The sequence below is a fragment of the Canis aureus genome, chromosome 21, assembly GCF_053574225.1.
Source record: "Canis aureus isolate CA01 chromosome 21, VMU_Caureus_v.1.0, whole genome shotgun sequence".
Taxonomy (NCBI): domain Eukaryota; kingdom Metazoa; phylum Chordata; class Mammalia; order Carnivora; family Canidae; genus Canis; species Canis aureus.
In genome coordinates, this window is record NC_135631.1 from 16327229 (window position 1) to 16349495 (window position 22267).

Consider the following 22267-nt stretch of genomic DNA (forward strand, 5'->3'; position numbering starts at 1 on the left):
TTATAGGTACTAAAGGCAGTATCTTGTGAAAATAGGGTCCACCCAATTCTATCTTCATATTTGTTTCTTAGCAAGGTAATGATTTCCTTGGCAGTGATAAAAATAGGCAGTGATAAAGATGTTGGTCCCACATGGTTGCATTTTGCTGTTAAATAAAAGAAATGATTTTATTCAGCCATTGATTATATTTATCAAGCCAAAAATATCCTTTTAAATGGCTTATTGTCTAATTCATTTTCTGTTCAACTCTTTACTGTAATTTTGCATATCACACAATCTTAAAATTTGGAATGATATATAAACTTAGGAAATATTTAAGCCTCAAAATATTAAGGTGGAAAGCACACATCTGAGTACTAGTTCTGGATTTGCTATAGTATGTAAGAAAGTCCTTTTTAAAATATTTTTAACCGTTAAAATGGGAACAAATACACTTCCACCACAAGCTTGGGTTGAATTTAAATAAGAAATACCACGGGGGCCTGGGTGGCTCAGTTGGTTGAGCATCCAACTTTTGGTTTTGGCTCCGATCAGGATCTCATGGGTAGTGGGATGCAGCCCTCCACTGTGCTCTGTGCTCTGAGCTCAGTGGGGAGTCTGCTGGAAGATTGGATTCCTCCACCCCTCTCCTTATTCAGGCAGGACTGCTCTCTCTCTCTCTTTCAAATAAATAAATAAATAAATAAATAAATAAATAAATAAATAAATAAATGAGGGACGCCTGGGTGGCTCAGCAGTTGAACATCTGCCTTTGGCTCAGGGTGTGATCCTGGAGTCCCGGGATCAAGTCCCACACTGGGCTCCTGCATGGAGCCTGCTTCTCCCTCTGCCTGTGTCTCTGCCTCTCTCTTTCTGTGTCTCTCATAAATGAATGAATGAATGAATGAATGAGAAATACAATGGAAATTATTTAATTTTAACATATTTAAAATTATGCCTAGGAAATGGAATAAGTTAGACATATCAACTTAAAAACAAGGCTACCTTTTCCACCAAAACCATTTCCATGGTTTTTTACATTTATCTGGCAATTATCCTGTTCCGTTAGTTTCCATCTACATCAGTGATGAACAGAATAGCAGACAATATTCTGCAGAGAGATATACCTTATTTGTAGATAAAAACAAGCAGTGTTTTTTAATTCAATTTTTAAAATTTTTCCTCAAAATGCATATCATTAAGTTCTTCATTTTGGCCTCTAGCCTATCATACTGTTATTTTTTTAAAATTTTATCTTAATGACAATCTGAGATGTTTTTTAATTTATGTGATTATTTCTACAAAATCCCCTTTTTTTGAGATGTATTTCTATCAAAAAAGAAATCTTGACCATTTTTTTTTTTTTAATTTTAGAGAGAGAGCACAGTCAGGGGAGGGACAGAGAGAGAAACAGACTCTCTGCTGAGCAAGGAGGCACATCTGGGGCTTGATGTGGGGCTGGATTCCAGGATTCCGAGATCACGACCTGAGCCAAAGGCAGATGCTCAACCAATTGAGCCACTCAGGTGTTCCAATCCTGACCATTTTTAAAAATATATCATAGCTGCTTAAGGAGTTTCTAAAATAACTGTGAGATTAATGTCATCTGATAGTAGATAATAGAATTGTTTCTGAAGTTTTTGCTAACAGAGTAAAATCACTATATTTGCCATAAAATATTTTTTTTGTTATTTTTTATGTCATCATACTATTTCTCATTAAGTGAAGTATGAATGAAAGAAACTTAAATGTTAAAGAGGCAACTGTATCCGGACTAAATCTCTTATTGAAACCCGATTAATTACTGGATCCAACATATTTAGGGGTAGATTTCAGTATGTTGACTTTTGTTTTTCCTTTGGCACGTTATAACCAACAAGTGTTTAAAAAGAGTAAAAGAGGGCAGCCCCGGTGGCTCAGCGGTTTAGCGCCACCTTCAGCCCAGGGCATGATCCTGGAGACCCAGGATTGAGTCCCACCTCAGGTTCCCTGCATGGAGCCTGCTTCTCCCTCTGCCTGTGTGTCTCTGCCTTTCTCCGTGTCTCTGCCTCTCTCCGTGTCTCTCATGAATAAATAAAATCTTTAAAAAAAAAAGAGTAAAAGAAAATCCATAGTACATAAAGCCAGATTGAATTTACTCAGAAATGATTTATATTCATAATGTGAAACACGCTACAGTTTTGTTATATTGAGACATTTACACATAAGTAGAGAATAAATAACTAAGGCTACTGTTAGAAAAGAAAACCACAACTTTATTTTCTTAGAAATGTTCCAGAGATTCCTGTGGAAGATATTTCTGATGCATAGAATAGTCTCATAAATGTGAGTCTATAAAACCCAAAAATGCTCATTGGATTCTTAAGAAAATCAATAAAAAAAATAATTATGTTAAAATCTGATTTTTTAAATATATCCTGATAGCTTACATAAGTCTCACAAGAACACACATATACCTTAAAATAATGTATAGTTAAGTTTGAATTATTATAGTAGAAAAATGGTTATAAAGACATCAATGAATGGTATAAATATGATTAATGCATTTAGAGGTAACACCAAAAATAGACTTCTGTTTAAAAAATTCCTATTCTCTCTCTTTCCCAACCCGTTCTTTTTTTCTCTCTCCCTTTCTCTCTCCGATCCATGGAATACATACAAAAATATTTACTGAAGAGACTCAGACACAAAACAGGAATTAAACAAATAAGAACAAGTACAATAAAAACAAAACATACAAGCAAATTTGGAAAAATGTACCAACAGGCAATATGCTAAAGGCATCCATCACAAAACACATGATATACACAGGAGACAGGTCAGTGACATGACCATTTTAACCTCTACTCAACTAATATGCCTGAGATAAGACTATTGTGGAAGACTAAGAACATTATATTTGGACTCTGACACCTCAGATTACAGGGACACCTGGATCAGTTTAGGGTCCAGAGATGGAGGCCTGTGTCAGGCTCCAAGCTCAGCATGGAGTCTGCTTGTCCCTCTCCCTCTACGCCTCCCCCACCCCACTCTTTCTCTTAAGCCAATCAGTCAATCAATCAATTCTTGAAATCAGCTGGCAATATTTTAAAAAATTAGTATAATTTCATATTACAATCTCAGATTTAGCACCTGGTGACAGTGTGAACATGGAAAAGTTACTTTACCTTGTAACTCCAAAGGATAACTAAGATAGACCCAAATTTTCAGACATACCTTGTACATCTGCATCTGCATGATATGGTTGCAAAGTGTTTATTTATCTGATGCATTAAAATATTTTCAGAGTATCTGGATGGTTCAATTGGTTAAGTGCCTGCCTTCCACTAAGATCATGATCCCAGGGTCCTGGGATGGAGTCCAAGACCAACTCTCTGCTCAGTGGGGAGCCTGCTTCTCCTTCTACCTCTGCCTGCCACTCTGCTGCTTGTGCTCTGTGTCAAATAAATAAAATATTTTAAAAATATTTTGTATTAACTTGAATTGTTAATTATATGTGAAAGATGCATACACATGAAATATGGCCTCCAAATTTTATTTAATTCTGATAAAATGAGTAGGGATTATAAAATCAATTTATAAAAATAAAAGCATTTTGTAGTTATAATGGGTCCCAAGCAGAAGAAACTAAGTACTTCTTCTTTAAGTTAAATATATATTTTTATATGACACTAAATATATATTATAATACTGTTCTATTGAAATTAAACCCAGTAAGGGATGCCTGGGTGGCTCATTTGGTTAAGTGTCTGCCTTCGGTTCAGGTCATGATCCCGGGGCCCTGGGATGGAGCCCCATGCCAGGCTCCCTGTTCAGTGGGGAATGTGCTTCTCCCTCTCCTCTGCCCCTCCCCCTTCTCTCTCTTGCTTACCCCCACTCACTTCCTCTTTCAAATAAATTAAAAATCTTTAAAAAAGGAATTAAATCCAGTGAAATCCAATTTTCTATGCTATCAGAAACTTGAATATCCATTTCTGTCACCAGATTCTGCCTCTGAGCATGCCAATAAAATAATAATAATATATTTACTCAAATCCTTCTGATACACTTGTCAATATGATTTTTCTGGTAATTCTTGATGTCTCTGCTATTGCCTGCAGAATAAGAAAGTGGTTTATGAATGAAGGTATCCCAAGTCATATCTCCTTAGAACATTTACCCACTTTATTATAGGAAACTGAGGTCATGATAGAAAAAAAGTATGAGGTGTAGCTACTGCATCCAAGCTACTTTTCGAGCAGGCGTTTCTATGAACTGATATTTAAGGAAATTAGAACAGGTTGTGTTTATGTCTTGCTATTTCACTTTGATAGAGGCTAGAAAGACAAAAATACAGATCCCAATTTTTGGACAAAACATGATCAATCTGGAAGACAAAAGTAAAATCAGTTTATTAGCACTTGTGGTAAAAAAAAAAAAAGTACCAAAAACCCATGGGAACAGCATTACAAACACTCAATTCAGTAAGAAGGAAGGCTATGATTATAGCCACTATATATTGTTAACTGCGTACTAGGAGTCAAGAATTTTGTGCACATTTTCTAACATAATCTACATAACAACCTACTAAATAACTCATTTTATAGATGAGAAAATGGAGTCTTAACTATACATATAACTTGACCAAGGTCATAATTTGTAAGAGATGCAGGATTTAATCCTAGATTTCTCTGGCTTTATATTCTACACTATTTCCACTTGACCAAATTGCCACTCCATTGTGAGATGCCATAATTCTGGAAATGTTATCGCACAGAATCAATGAGATGGCATCCTTGCACATTGGAATTCTTTTTTTTAAGCAATTAAGTTTGAATATATCATGAAGAAGAAAAACCTAAATTTGCTTCTAGCTCAGTGAATTAAGATATAAAATAAATTTAAAATTTGTTTGTATTCCTCCATCAGAAAAAAATATGAATATTTCAAAGTTGTATCTACACAACAGCTGGTTAATAGTCATGTTTTCTCCATTTAGTACTTTTATAAAACTTTAAATATAGCCCCTACATTCTACTGTCCCAAAATTGATGATACTCTTTCATCAAGAAAATTAAAGCGGATTTCTAATTTATAGCTCTATTTACCAAAATGTGTGGGAAGCCCTTTCTACTTGTCCTGCTTATTCCCTGAAAGGCAAATGATCAATTGTTAATATAACTTGGAATTAACTAACTCAAATCTTCTCTCTTAATTGCAAATATTGAGGCATATACTCTAGTTTCAAATTCATATGTCAAGTTACTAAAATATTTTGTAAGTTATGAAAAACCTTCCTCTTACCTGTGGAAACAAACTGTCCATTAAAGCATGCTATGAATATAATGCATTTAGATTCTTATACTATCTCGAGTTCTTAAAGTTCACCACGATGTCCCAAGAGGAAGATGCACAAATTCTTTCTTGGGACAGGAAAGTATGAAGTCTTTTTTTCATTGTAAACAAGTGAATGGCTCTGGATAATGAACTACCTGATGAAAATGATTACATAAATGCACTTTCATCTCTGGTTTGAAATGATTCCTCAGTGTAAAAGAAAGCTAATAAAATAGTACATAGTCTTGGCTGTGACACTAAAGAGCTGTATATCACTGAGTTGATGACTTAACTTCTCTGAAATCTAGTTTCCACCTCCCGGAAATATATAACCTGTTTACTTCCCTCAAAGTCATATAAAAATCGAGGTGCTGGCTGGTTCAGTCAGTGGAATATGTGATTCTTGTTCTTGGGGTTGGGTTAAGATAATTTAAGAGATTGCTTAAAAAAATTTATTTATAAAAAAATCATATAAACATGGACAAAATGAAATAATATGAAAGCATAACCTATATAAGACTTCATAATCATTTAATAAAGATAACCATATTTTAATACATTTTAAAATATTGCACTTCCAAGTGGCCTAAGAAATAGATTCAAACTCATTGAGAGTTAAATATGAAAGACAAGATAGGAATACATGAATAGAAATTATTGACAGGAGAGAAGGGTCAGTATATAGAAAATGGTAATATTCTATGTTAGAGAAAAATGGCAGAGGTAAAGGTCAATCATTTCAGGTGTATAGGGTTTTGTCTTCTATTTGAGATCTTATGTACTAAATATAGACTAGTAACTCTGTACATAAGAAATTAGAAAAATTGTAGAAAATATATGTATGTCTAGGTGCCACTCAGAGATTGTAAGTTACTAGACAGGGAATGTTACTTATGGAATTGGAATATAAAACAATCCAAAAAAATAAAGGATAATGCTGGCCACTGAGAAAAATTGATACCATCCGAAATTGACCTATGGATTCAGTGAAACTCTAGTTATAATTAGAAAAGTATTTTTGCAGAAACTGACCCTCTGGGATGCCTGGGTGACTCAGTCATTGAGGGTATGCCTTCAGCTCAGGGTGTGATCCCAGAATCTTGGAATGGAGTCCCACATTGGGCTATTTGCATGGAGCCTGCTTCTCCCTCTGCTTGTGTCTCTGCTTCTCTCTGTGAGTCTCTCATGAATAAATAAGTAAAATATTTTTTAAAGAAGCAATTGAGGGATCCCTGGGTGGCGCAGTGGTTTGGCGCCTGCCTTTGGCCCAGGGTGCGATCCTGGAGACACGGGATCGAATCCCACATCGGGCTCCAGGTGCATGGAGCCTGCTTCTCCCTCTGCCTATGTCTCTGCCTCTCTCTCTCTCTGTGACTATCATAAATAAAAAAATAAAAAAAATAAAAAAAGAAGCAATTGACCTCCTAATTCTATAATTTATATAAAAGATGAGGAGCACCTGGGTGGCTCAGGTGGTTAAGCATCTGACTCTTGATATTGGCTCATATTATGATTTTAGGATCGTGGAATGGAGCCCTCCCTCAGGCTCTGTGCTCAGTGAAGAGTCTGCCTGTGATTCTCTCTCTCTCCCTCCCCTTCTCCCCTCTCCCCTCTTATGAGCATGCTTTCTAATTCAATCAATCAATCAATCAATCAATCAATCAATAAAATTTTTTAAAGAGGAAGGAGTTTTGAAAACAATAAAATTGGGGGCAGCCCAGGTAGCTCAGTGGTTTAGTGCCACCTTCAGCCCAGGGCATGATCCTGGAGACCCAGGATCGAGTCCCACATCAGGCTCGCTGCATGGAGCCTGTGTCTTTGCCTCTCTCTGTCTCTCTCTCCCTCGCTCTCTCTGAGTCTCTCATGAATAAATAAAATCTTAAAAAAGAAGAATGAAATTGGAATATTCACACACATCAAGCTAAGTAATCAGAGATATTGAAAAGACTGCTATGCCAATGCAACAGAATAATGTTAAGAAATAAATTTGCCCATGTATGATCAATCTATTTTTGTCAAAATTGCTAAGAAAAATCTATGGAGGAAGGATAATATTTTTAATGATATTTAATTTGTAGAATAATCTTATGCCATAAAAAGAAACATTAACTCATTGTTTGCACCGTATATAAAATTTTTCTCAAAATGAATTTTACACTTGAATATAAATCTTATTCTATACATTTCTAGAGAAAACTTAGGCATCTGTGTGACTATGGGTTAGTCACAGATTTTTAGATAAATCTCAAAATATATGAACTGTGGGAGAAAAAATGATAAATTATAGCTCATCAGAATTAAAATCTTCTGCTCTGTGAAAGACATTGTTGGAAATAAACAAACCATAGATATATACAAAATATTTGTTTTTTTATACAAAATATTTGAACAGTTACCCAATAAAGACTCTGTATCCAGAATATATGAAAAACTCTAAAATAAAACAAAACTAAAACCACAACAACAAAAGGGCAATATATTTGAACAAACATTTTACCACAGAAGACACACAGATGGTATCTAAGCCCATGAAAAAGTTAAGCACCATTTGACATTAGGAAAAGACATGTAATTTAATGCAATAATATGGTCTGAGACTATATACTTATCAGAATGAGTCAAGTTTAAAAGTATAATAATAACTGATACTATATCATGTGTTTAAATGTCAGAGGTAATATTTTTTTTAGCCAATCACTGAGGTTTTAATGTAATTTAGTACAAAAATAGTGAGGAGGGCATGACTGGCTCAGACTTTTGATCTTTGGGTTGTGGGTCCAAGTCTTCTGTTGGAATGGAGATCACTTCTTAAGAAATATGAAAACAGCGAATAGAATGCATTTACTATTGTATTTTACTAAATTATTCTTGATTTATGATTTATTTCTAGTTAATTTCTGTATTTTCTTACTCATCTTTTCAAATCCTCCTGAAATCTAGACTTTCATTGTAATTTACTAATATACTGTAGTATTTTGGTAAAACTTTCAATATTATTTTAAAGCTTGTTTAACATTATTCTAGGATATTGAATTACCATATTAGTTTGCTTCTTCTATAGCCTTACTTTATTATCTGTTACTAAAAGTAACAGTTACTAAAAGTAATTTTGAGATTTTTAGTTTTTTTAAAGATTTATTTATTTATTTATTTATTTATTTATGGAAGAGTGTGTGTTGTGTGTGTGAGGTGAGAGGCAGAGGGAGAGAATCTTCAAGCAGACTTGTCACTGAGTGTGGAGCATGATGGGGGGCTTGATCCCAATACCCATGACACCATGACCTAAGCCAAATCAAGAATTAGATGCTTAACCCACTGAGCCACCCAGGTGCCCCTGATTTCAGTAACTTTGGAACAGTTTCTTTTTATTCTGCCACACGTTATTCCTTCATACTACGATTAACCTTTGAACAACGTAGGTTTGAAGTATGATTGGATTCCTTTCGATAAATACAGTACTGTACTGTAAAGGTATTTTCTCATCTTTAGGATTTTATTATTTTATTTTATTTTATTTTTATTTTTTTAAGATTTATTTATTTATTTATTCATGATAGACATAGAGAGAGAGAGAGAGAGAGAGAGAGAGAGAGAGAGAGGCAGAGACACAGGCAGAGGGAGAAGCAGGCTCCATGCCGGGAGCCCAACGCGGAACTCCATCCCGGGACTCCAGGATCGCGCCCTGGGCTGAAAGCAGGCCTAAACCACTGAGCCACACAGGGATCCCCCTTTATGATTTTATTAATTACATTTTTAAAATTTTTTTCTAGCTTACTTTATTATAAAAATACAGTATATTATATATAACATAAAATGTGTGTTAATAAACTGTTTATGTTGTCAATAATGCTTCTGGTCAACAGTAGGCTATGAGTAGTTTGGGAGATGAAAAGTTACAGACAGATTTTCGACTGGGAGTGGCACATCTAATCTCCACGTTGTTCAAAGGTCAACTCTATAATATGACATTAATCCTTTTAGCTGCCCTTCCCCCCATGTTTAGATATGATGGGCATTTTGAGTATACATATATATATTCCCTTATGATACCTCATATGTATATCTCATATGTATATCTCATATTATACACGTATATATGTATGTATAAATACATATATACATATGAGATGTATATATCATGTATATATGTATATCTCGTATGTATATATGCATATATGTATATATCTCATATGTATATATGAGATGTCAGGTAGCTTTTCAACTTTTGTGCTCAAGGAATCTTGGGCATGTTTTTATAGTCTTGAAATACTCTTATTGTGTAACTAACTTAAGTCTCAGAGCTAAGCCTAATTCATTAACACCTCTACCTGAAGCTATTATCCAAAGTGGTACTTTACACATTATATGTTGCTGTAAAAATACTTTCTGAGACCTACATCTTTCAGAAACCCCCTCTCTCATTTTAAACTTTCCTCCCCAGCAATTCAACCCTCTTCAATGACTTTCAGCATTTTATTTCTCACGGTAAAACATTGTTCTTTTGGAAGGGAATATGTACTGCACATTTCTGAGATCCTCAATGATCTAAAGCACTCATAATTTTGGTCTCCTATAGTATGTTTGGGACATCTGATTGACCCTGGGTGGTGGTAGGGAAGTCTTACATCTGCAAGTTGGGGCATATAAAGACTTTCCCATTTCACCAGCTTGATTTTACTGGGATTACCACACAGCAAATCATCCTTTCTTGTGACCTGTTTTCAAAATTCCTAGGTTTCATGTATCATAGATCCTTTTAATATTTCCCTTTCCATGTTAACCCTGTGCTTGGTGAAAGTGCTGATTTTGATATTATTCTGCTGCTTTGAGGTGATTTAACACTTTAAAAATCTTTACTGTGGGATTAATAGAGATCTTCTATTATAGGCTTTTTTCATCTTTGTCTTCTGCTGATGCACTTATATTTTATTTTTAGGGAGTGTTTTGGAGGAACTTCTGTGTTTATTAATTAAAAAATTATAATATTTGTCTTCCTCCCTTATTCAGTTTCTTTCTTTATCTTTTCTTTTTTATTCTGGATTTAGTTTTTTAGAGCAGTTGTAGGCTCATGGCAAAATTAAGAGATTTCCCAAATACCTCTTGTCCTCATGCATGCATTGACACATCATAGCTACCCATAGTCCGCCATTTACTTTAGGGTTCATTCCTGGTGTATATTCCATGAATCTGAAAACAATGTATAGACATGAATTCATTATTATAGTCTTATACAGAGTATTTTTAGTGCCCCCAAATTCCTCTGTGCTCGGCCTCTTCATCTTCCCTCTCCAAATCCCTGACAACCAGTGATCTTTCTACTGTGTGCAGAGTTTTGCCTTTTCCACAATATTATATTGTTGGAGTAATCATGCAAGTAGTATTTCAATGGCCCTCTTTTACTCAGTAAAACACATATGTTTCCTTTTCATCTTTTCATGGCTTGGTAGCTTTTGTTTTTGGTTTGTTTGGGTTTTTTTCACTGTGTAATCTTTCATTGTCTGGAGTACCACAGTTTATTTATCCAATCACCTACTGAATGACATCGGGTTGCTTCCAGATAAAATTCTGCTAATTACAAATAAAGCTGCTGTGAGCATCTGTGTGCAAGTTGCTGTGTGAACCTATTTATTCTTTGATTAAATACTAAGGAATGTGATCTCTGGCTCACATGATAAGAGCATGTTTATTTAGCTTTGTAATTTCTTCCTCCTTTCTGTTGTTGGTCATACATTTCCCTTATATAACCATATATAAGAATGTATATACAGAAGATACATACATAAGCATATATGACCGAATACATTGTTCCTATTATTCTCTCATTTAACTGCATTCTCTTCTTGTTTGAATGTCTTCTGAGAAGTTGGATATGATTTTTATCTGTGTTCCTCCATAGGTGGATTGTGTTTTTCTCTAGCTTCTTTCAGAAGTTTTCTGTTTCTATTTTTTAATTTTTATTCTTGATTTTCTGTGGGTAGAAAAATTATATGCCAAAGAGTAATTTTTAGGGGATTTACCTTGCTTGGTGTCCTCTGAACTTTCCAGACCTGGATCTGTGGTTTGGTGACTGAAATTAATTTGAGGAAATCTTCAGTTATTATTGTTTCAAATATTTCTTCATTCCTTTACCACAATACACACACACACACACACACACACACACACACACACACACTGGATAAAGTACAACACAACAGAACATGTCTGTGACATTCACGTTCTCAAATGCCCACAGAGAGATTTTCTGTTGGATATTCTGTTTTGTTTTGTTTTGCTTTTAAATCTCTGTTCTCTTTAATTTTCAGTTTTTGAAGTTTCTATTGATATATCCTCAAGTTCAGAGATTCTCCCCTCTGCTACATCAAGTACCCTAATAGGTCCATTAAAAGCATCAGTTGGTTACGGTGTTTTTGCCCTTCTAGTATTTCTTTTTGTTCTTTCTTAAGATTTTCATTTCTCTATTTAATATTGCTCATCTATGCTTCCATGAAGTCAACTTGATCTATTATAATCCTTACTATAATAATAATATTTGCTTTAGAATCCCAATCTGATATTTAACTCAAACATCCCAGCCAAGCCTGTGTGTCTTCAAAGAGGTTTAGTTTGAACTGTGTAGCCAGGCATGATGTTCTGGGTAAAAGGAACTGCTATAGATGGACCTTTAGTTACAATGTGTTTAGTTGCAGGAGTAGGGGACATGTTGTATAGTCTCAAGATTGGGTCTCAGTCTCTTAGTGAGCCTGTGCCACTAACTTCACAATTGTTCCTTAGTCTTATTCTTTCCCCTGAGGTGGGTCTGGATGTCTAGAGTAAGCTGGAGTTGAGTATTTCTCTCCTCCTCATAACCTAGGCTCTTATAAATAACCCAGAAGGCTAGGCACTGGTTAACTAATTTCTCCTGAGGACAGGCTTTGGCATTATTTCTTTTAAAAAAAAAGGTTTTATTTATTTATTCATGAGAGACAGAGAGAGAGAGAGGCAGAGACACAGGCAGAGGGAGAAGCAGGCTCCATGCAGGGAGCTCGACGTGGGACTCCATCCCGGGTCTCCAGGATCACACCCTCAGCTGAAGGTGGCACCAAACCGCTGAGCCACCCAGGCTGCCCAGCTTTGACATTATTTCCGAGTAGTTCTTTCTCTCTCCTCCTGTTGGAAGAATATGAGTGGTTTCTCCAATATTTACTGTGGGAACCCTAGTCAGCTCCTGAAGGTCAATCTCACAATATTGAGGCAAGGGGAATCCTATGTCTGGATACCCCTGAAATTTTTAAGTCTCATTGTTGATCACACTCCACTTTCAACAATCTGTCAGTTATAGTTCAGGTGTTCTTCTGTAGGCATTGGTTCCTAGGGTGTTTCTACCCCTAGTTTCTGTGCAGGTAAGATTTGACTCCCTATATTTGCCTGTGTCTTCAATCTTGGAGGTTGCTGCTTGCCCTGTGCTTCCTTCTCTTTAAGGATCCAGGAAGAGTTACTGATTTTTTAGTGTGTTCAGCTTTTTTACTTGTTGATAAGACAGAGTGGTGTCTTCCAGGCTCCTAACCTACAGAACTAGAAACCAGAAGTCTCCAATTAGTAGACGATTTACTCAGATGTCTGGTAACATATGTTGTCTGTCCACGGCTATAAGAGGATCACTAAAAGGAATTCTTAATGTCATGTTACATCACTTTATTCAACTTTTTTTCCACCATTATCATAGAGATGTGCTGCACAACATCTAAAATATGCCCAACCCACTCCCTGCAACATCCCACTTTACCTTTTTTCTTAGTTTTACTTCTATCCTTGTTGTTTATAGTTCCCCAACATCATTTTTCTGCTTCTCCCCAACTTAGCCCTCAAAAGTATTTTTGAACAGATAAACACGTGAATGATTATCATTTTACTATCCCACAGTTCATTTGCTTATCTATAAAGTGGGAGATTATTCATGAGATCTATTATTTCTAATCCAACTGCTCATCAGAAGCATCTGGAGAATTCAGGAAAAATAAATTTTTGATCATCCTCCTTTGTCTACCAATGTTAAATTTCTGTATTCAGGTTTAAGGGCTGTGTGTGTGTGTGTGTGTGTGTGTAGGGATATAGATATACACATATTACCACATCATATAACTATGTCATCAATTAGTACTCAGGAATCACAATATTGTGTAACTTCTGGAGTTTTTCCAAGCTTTCAATGTCTATGCCTTCTATTCCATATACTTATGGCATCATACTTTTCTTATCTTTTGAATATACTCATTTCAATAAGCCCAAAGTTTATCTTTTATTCTTTGTATGTAGCACTTGATAATGTGAACAGAGTAAAACTATAATGAATGAAATGAAGTTGGATTACTCTAAATCCATGTGCTGTATCTTACAAAAAAATGTAGTGTAATTCTACATTTTAAAGTTTACCATGTATACTGATTTATTGCAACATAAATAAGTTATATTGCCAAGATGAGAGAACTAAGCCTCAAACAAGCTTAAATACTAACCCAGTATCAGACATATTATATAAAATAACATCTCATGTCTAAAGAGTATTAAACATATATATTGTGTGTATTACATGTATTTTATATTACACATACATATATTACATGTATATTATATATTTATATATACATATAGGATATGTATATATTATTATATATTAAATAGACATATACTACATATATTATATATGTGTATATTGTTGTCATATATTAAACATATAATATAATATATGTAATGTGTATGTAGTGCATACATATATGTATGTGTGCATGTTACATATATATTACATATACATATTATTACATATATATACTTAGTACTTTATTGAGGTATAACTGATGTAAAATGCTGTACCTATTTAATATACATCACTTGAAGCATTTAAGGATAAGTATACATCTATGAAAACATCACCACTATCAAGGCCATAAACATATCCTCACATCTCAAAGTTTCCTCTGCTCTCTTTGTTGCTCTCATTTTATAGTAAAAACATTAGCATAAGATTTACCCTCTTGGCAAATTTTAAGTATATACCACAATGTTATTAATTATAGGCACTATTCCAACACTTACTTAACAAATAATTAAACATTGTATCCTTTGACTGTGACTTCTCCATTTCCTCCATTCTCCAGCCCCTGGAAGCCACCATTACACTCCCTGATTCTGAGTTTCACTATTTTAGATAGCTCATAGAAATGAGATTATACACTGTTGGTCCTTCTGTGTCTTACTTATTCACTTAGCAAACATCCTTCAGGTCCATTCATGTTGCAAAGGTTGAATAATATTCTCTTGTGTATATATATATAGTTTTATATATATATATATATATATATATATATATATATATATATATAACTTTTTCTCTATTATCTTTCCATAAATAGACATTTTAAGATTGTTTCCATATCTTGGGTATTGTGATTAATGTTGCAGTGAATGTGGAAGTGCTTCTCATGGATTTTGATTTCAGTTCCTTTGGATAAATCCCAAGAAGTGATTGCTAGATCATATGGTAGTTTTATTTTTAATTTTTTGAGGAATTTCCATGCTGTTTTCCATAATGGCTGTATCAATTTCCATTTCTATCAGCAGTGGGCAAGTTTCCCTTAATGGGGAACCACATCCTCATTTTTTTTCTTGACAGCCACCCTACCAGGTGGAAGGTGATATCCAATTGTAGTCTTGATTTGTATTTGGTAAAATATCCGTGCTAACTGAAGCAATTCAAAGATTCAGTGCTATCATTATCAAAATATAAAAATACCAACAGAAATAGAAAAAAAACATTTCTAAAATTCATGAGGTACCAAAAAAGACCTCGAACATGCAAAGAAATTTTGGGCAAGAGGAACAACACTGGAGTCATCACCCTTCCTAGTTTCAAAATATATTACAAAGCTAAAGCAACTGAACTGTATGATATTGATATAAAAACAGACACATAAAACAATGCAGCAGAATGAAGAGCCCAGAATAAACCCACCCAAATACAGCCAATTGATCTTCAAGAAGAGTGTCAATACTACACAATGGGAAATGAATATCACTTCAACAATTGTGTTGGGAAACTGGATATTCACTTGCAAAAGAATAAAACCCAACCCTTGTCTTAGACCATGCACAAAAATAAAAATCCTTAAAAGAAAACATATGGGTGAAGAAGCTTCATGACATTGGACTTGGTAATGATTTCATTGATATGGCACCATAAATGCAGGCAAAAAAAAAAAAAGCAAAATTAGATTAGTGAGAATACATCAAATTAAAAATCTACTCAACAACGAAAACAATCAACAGAGGGAAAAGGCAATTTACAGAATGGGAAAAATATTTACACATTACTTGAACAGACATCTCCAGAAAAGACATACAAATGGCCAACAGACCAGTATAAAAAATACTGAACATCACTTATTATCAGGAAAATGCAAAACTAAAGCATTGTTATAAATTCGGTATGGAAGGACTCTATGTATTCAATAAATAATAATATGTAGTGAATTGTTCCAGAATCATTTTCTTTTTTATTAGTGAGAAAATCACCATGTAAGTATTTTGAATGAGAAGATAATTGGATCATATTCCCCTTGGGGCATCTCCTGTGGTTTCAACAACAGTCGTATTCGTGAATATAAGCGCTCTAAGTTAATCGTATCTGTGATGCATCTAACTTTGACTTTGCTGTTGCACAGGTAAGAGAAAATTTCAGGTCATTTGCAGAATGTTTCAAAGGTGGGATCTAAAATATCAAGGTCAAACATGTTATAAATCCCCAATACTAAGCCCTTTAGATTGTTACTATTGCACAGGTGAATAAATAAAACAAAGAAAATAGAAATTAATGAATTTATGTTTGTAGAGACAATTAAGAGTGCTCCAAATTGAGTCTTGCTTTCATTTTTTGATGGAAGACAGAGTAGTTTACAGCAAGAACAGTCAGGAAAATGTATCACTGGAGGCCAAGAAAGCCTTTGACCTATTCACTTATATTGGAGCATACATTTTGCTATGAGGAAAACAATTATCTTTTTATTTTGCTAGCTCTGTGAGGTCAAAGCCACTTTGAATTGTTGCTTTTTCATAATGTTTTTCTAGTCTTGGAGTTTAAACGTTATCTAAATATTTATCAAGAATCATATTTTAGGGTGCATTGATTGGCTCAGTCGTCTGAGCGTCTGCCTTAGGCTCAGGTCATCACTCCAGGGTCCCAGGATCAAGTCCTGCATTGGGGTCCTGGCTGTGCAGGGAGTCTGTTTCTCCCTCTGCTTTGTCTGTGTGTCTCTCATGAATAAATAAATAAAATATTAAAAAAGAATCATATTTTATTCCAGTAGAGGTGGCATGTGAGGTCAGTTAGAGTGAAGCCATGGTGTAACAGGAGATAGTGTAAAATAGTAAAAAGTGCATGCACTTGGAGTGGCACATGAGAGTGAATCTGGGCTCTAAGCCTGAAATAAAGTAATACACCAAAGTCTGTTTCTACCACAGGTGTTCAATACACAGCTGTTACTTTTCTTCTCTTTTGCAAACAGTGTTGCAATGTGGAGCCAAATATATTTGGAATTTTCTGCCCTCTAATACAATTGTATTTTTTGAAGGTGGCTTTACCTTAATTTTAACAGTTGAAATTGTATTAAATTCTTCAAGAATCATAGTCATTTTCTGTCTATGAGTCCTTTCAATATATTCTGACATTTACTTATATTTAATATGAGTTTTATTTGGACATCTAGTCAAATTCCTGTTTCAAGAGAATCCAGCTAAAGTTCTTAACATTATAGTCTTCCCCTATCTTATTTGCCCAAGTAAACTTAAGCCCACTGTAATGTAACAAATGGATTCATGGTGATGTATGTATGTGTATTTTTGGTATAAGAAGATCCCACAATTCACAAAACTTCTTTACTCTCTAAAGAATAATACAGATTTAAAGAGTAAGAAAAAGTCATAATGAAAATAAGAGTCATTTGAATTAATCCTGAGAGAATAATGTTTTAGTGTGTATTAAAAATCACTAAAACAATATATCATATGTAGCTGAAGAATGAAATATTTTGTTCAGGGCTCTGGAAATGTTGATTTTTTAATGATTATTTAAAATAGTAATTTCATGACCCGATATTTGCTAATGATTTAAAAATAAGTACATCTGATTAAAAACATTCAATTATAAGACCATCTTAAATTTGCTGTATGTTTTATTTATTGCTTTATACATTTAATGAGTCTGCCTGCCTTTATTTATAAAGAAAGAAAGAAAGAAAAAAAGAAAGAAAGAAAGGAAGAAGAATATTATTTTGTCTGCTTCATCATTAAAATACATTACTATTTTTCAGAAGAGGAGTAAACTTCAAAATGAAAACCTAACATCACACAGGTCTTTTATTCATGAACATGGCTATTGAATGCACACTTTCAGATTCTAAATCCTGTGTTGTCTTGAACAAGGCATATCACTGAACTGATGTCAAAAATTGCATTGCGGCTGATCTTCTTGCAACTCCCAGTCAGACTTAAATATATATATATATATATATATATATTATATTATATATATATATATATATTTCATCATATTCATCAAAGTTCGCATTTCATTTCTTTTGAATGTAGCTTTTACTTCAGATACATAAACTCTTTTACCCCTTCTCTAAATAAACACTTGACTTAATAAATATTAAGGTCATATTGTTCCCTATGGCTTTTTAAAATAAGAATAAAAAACATATGAAGTTTGCCCTATCAAGTCACTAAGACATTTTAATTAAATTATACATTTAAAAGCATTTTTAAGGGATCCCTGGGTGGCGCAGCGGTTTGGCGCCTGCCTTTGGCCCGGGGCACGATCCTGGAGACCCGGGATCGAATCCCACGTCGGGCTCCCTGCATGGAGCCTGCTTCTCCCTCCGCCTGTGTCTCTGCCTCTCTCTCTCTCTGTGTGACTATCATGAATAAATAAATAAAATATTTTAAAAAAAATAAAAAATAAAATAAAAGCATTTTTAAATATGAGTCATTCAAAATAATCATTTAATTGGATTACATAACTTGTGGGTTCTAATTTGTTTCGTCTATATATTTTTATTTCTAATACATATGATTCAATCTAAAAACCTGCTTTCTTGATTATGAGTATTTTTTTGTTTTCTTTGCCTTTAATTTTTCCAGTAACTCTATTAAAATGTTTTCTGCTTATACTGACAATGTTTTGAGGCATTCCTAATTTTGTCTTTTTCACAAGGTTGTTGGGATGTTCCTTCTGCTTCCATCACTATTTCTAATCCAAATGGCTCTCTCTCTTACTGATGGGATCCATGTCAATGCATTGAAACAAGAGCTTGACTTAAATTATGGATTTAAATAAAGCATACATTTTTATTTGCAGCAGATCATGTACTCTCAAGACTAACTTAAATTCAATGTGAGTAAAAAAAAAATTCAATGTGAGTGACTATATTAAAAAAAATTAAAAAAGAAAAACGAAAGAAAAATAAATAAAGACAGAAAGAAAGAAAGAAAGAAAGAAAGAAAGAAAGAAAGAAGAAAGAAAGAAAGAAAGAAAGAAAGAAAGAAAGAAAGAAAGAAAGAAAGAAAGAAAGAAAGAAAATAATGGCTTCAATAAAACTTATCCTTTAACTTGTGAATATAATTGGCTAATTGAAACTCTGGATCCAAATGTTGGTCTGACTCCTGATTTCTTAACAATAGGATTATCCAGGAAAGAGTCCTATTTCTTTTTTCATTTTTTCCTATTTTTTTTGCTCTTGAATATTTTATGTCTTGGTGTAAGCATTATTCATTTTGTTGTTATATTTTAATTACTGTTTTTTTAATGAACAGCTTACTTGTAACTCTTAGTTAATAAGTGTATAGTTGTTATTTCACTAGTAATAAATAATACCTAGATTAAGAATAATATTAAAAACGTATTATATAGATTTTCAGAATAATTTTTTTCTTTTTCACCCATTTTTGAAGGAATCAAAAAGCATATAGAATTTAGATATCCAGAAGTAAAACCTATAACCATATATCCAGTCAAAAAAGAAATAATTTGAATGAAATATAAGTGGTCATATAATTGCTTAATTCAATCATGTCCTATTATCCTGAAAAAAAAATCTTAGTTTTGTCACATACACTCAAGACCTTATAGAGGTAGAAAATTTTTACAGCTTAGCTCACAAAATGTTACTGCTCTATAGAATCAACAAAATTTAGGAATGGCCAGGTGGCTCAGCAGTTGAGTATCAGACTTCAGCTCAGGGCTTAATCCTGAGGTCCAGGATCCAGTCCTGCATCTGGCTCCCTGCAGGGAGCCTGCTTCTCCCTCTGCCTGTGTCTCTGTCTCTCTTTGTGCCTCTTATAAATAAATAAATAAAATCTTAAAAAAAAAAAGAGCCAATATAATTTAACATGTTCTATGTTTAACATAATTTTGAAGATTCAATCTTATTAACATATTTTGTCTTTCAATATTTGCCCCAATATTATATAATAAATATTAACATTCCCATTCTACAGGTGAATAGGTTATAACTGATTATTTTACACAATGACTGAAAGGTCTAGAATGCTGAGATTTTATTCCAATGTCTGTACACTGATACACTTTTTCGCATGTATAGATGTTGAAGGGAATTATTTTTTAGCCAATCATGTGGTGTTTTACTGTGACTTAATATGAAAACAGCTAATAAAATGCAGTGGCAAATTAGCCCATTGACCTGATTGTTTTAGAAATGAAAGGGATTAAGCCAGTGAGTGAACACCCATATCTTCCACTTGATTCTGCAGCAAGTAGTATGAACTTTTGATCATTTTGTCATTGTCTTCTGATCTACAACTGGGAAATTTTACATTGCCAAAAAATAAATATGAGGGCATACCACATGTTCCCTTCAGTTAAAATATAGAATCACAATATTGTTTATTCTTTTTCTAGTGAATAGATTATTTTATGAATATCTTCAAGTTTGTTCCCTGAAGTGTCAACATGAAAAATGTCACTGAAGTTACTACGTTTGTACTAAAGGGCTTCACAGACAAACTTGAGCTACAAATCATCTTATTCTTCCTGTTTCTAACAATCTATGTCTTTACTCTGATGGGAAATTTAGGACTGGTTGCATTGGTCATTGGGGATTCCCGGCTCCACAACCCCATGTACTATTTTCTGAGTGTATTATCATCTGTGGATGCCTGCTATTCTTCAGTAATTACTCCAAATATGCTAGTAGATTTTATGTCAAAGAATAAAGTCATTTCATTCCTTGGATGTGCAGCACAGATGTTTCTCGCTGTTACTTTTGGGACCACAGAATGCTTTCTCTTGGCCGCCATGGCTTATGATCGCTATGTAGCAATCTACAACCCTCTCCTATATTCTGTGAGCATGTCGCCCAGAGTCTATGTGCCACTCATCATTGCTTCCTATGTTGGTGGCATTTTGCATGCTTCTGTACACACAGTGGCCACGTTCAGCCTATCCTTCTGTGCTTCCAATGAAATTAGACATGTCTTTTGTGACATCCCTCCACTACTTGCTATTTCTTGTTCTGACACCCACACAAACCAGCTACTGCTCTTCTATTTTGCGGGATCTATTGAGATAACTACTATACTGGTAGTCCTGATCTCCTATGGTTTCATTGTCTTGGTAATTCTGAGGATGCATTCTGCTGAAGGCAGACGAAAAATCTTTTCTACATGTGGCTCTCACTTAACTGGAGTGTCAATCTTTCATGGTACAGTTCTCTTCATGTATGTGAGACCAAGTTCCAGCTATGCCCTGGACCATGACATGATAGTGTCAATATTTTACACGATTGTGATTCCCATGCTGAATCCTATCATCTATAGTTTGAGGAACAAAGATGTAAAAGATGCAATGCAGAAAGTGTTTAGGAAAAATTGATTTGTCAACAAAGTATATTTTCACCGTAAAAATTAAATTAAAAAATGAGTGATGCTTTCTCTACATTTCAATATCAGGAAGATATGATGAAAATGTTTTGTTTAAGCTTATTAATGTATTCTTGCTTTCCTTGGATTTTTTTTTCTCCCTAGGTATTTTAAAATAAAGATCATAGTCAATCCTCTGCTCATACTATTTTCATATGCAGAAAATGTATATTATTCATTTTCTTTTTAAATGTTCCTGATGATATATGTATATACACATACACATATATATGTATGTGTACACACATATATGTTTGTAGAAGCTATACTGATGGGTATAACACAAATGCACACATGGGCATGTATGTATGTAACCTTTACTTTGCAATGTTGTATACTATTTTCTTCCATCTCTGTATTACCTGAATGTATAAACTATAATATCTGCAATTATAAATAACACTATATCTGACTAGCTTGATCAACTATCACCTAATTGGTAGCAAAGCCACATCTCACATAATTCCAGCCCACTTTCCATGGAGTCACTGGTTCAGATTCTAGTTCAAAGAACTCTGCTCCATCATTAGATCCATGCATTGGCAACAGTCTAGTCCCAGACTATGATTCAGGGATCACAGGCAGTATGTTCAAATCCCTGTAGTTACTAACACACTATTTGTGATGATGTGTTTCTCCCCTTTGTGTTATTTTTTTACAGAGCATGGGCAATAAAATGCTTTAATTTTGGGATGCCTGGGTGACTTGGGGGTTGAGTGTCTGCCTTTGGGTCAGGGTGTGCCCTGAGTCCTGTGATCGAGTCCCACATCAGTCTCCCTGCATGGAGTCTGCTTCTCCCTCTGCCTAAGTCTTATGAATAAATAAAATCTTTATAAAAAAAGAAATTTATCACTTTTGAAAAAATGCTTTAATTTCTCAAGAAAACAAAGTCTAAGCATTAGCATTTATTGAGATCAGATCACGCTTACATTCAAGAATGACAAAAAGAAGTACAATTTGGAAAGTAAGGCAAAACTGTCTGGCACACTTGGCTCTTCCCAGA

At 34.2% G+C, this 22267-nt stretch overlaps 1 protein-coding gene across 1 annotated transcript; it reads left to right on the forward strand.

The window, feature by feature from the left end:
• Positions 1 to 20296: 20296 nt before the first annotated feature.
• LOC144292643 (olfactory receptor 5T2) lies at positions 20297 to 21217 on the forward strand. Its single transcript, XM_077863299.1, has one exon. The coding sequence runs from the start codon at positions 20297 to 20299 to the stop codon at positions 21215 to 21217; it is 921 nt and encodes a 306-aa protein (XP_077719425.1).
• Positions 21218 to 22267: the final 1050 nt, after the last annotated feature.

Coding starts and splice junctions, on each gene's coding strand:
- LOC144292643 (XM_077863299.1), top strand. CDS start 20,297: ATGAAAAATGTCACTGAAGTTACTACGTTTGTACTAAAGGGCTTCACA.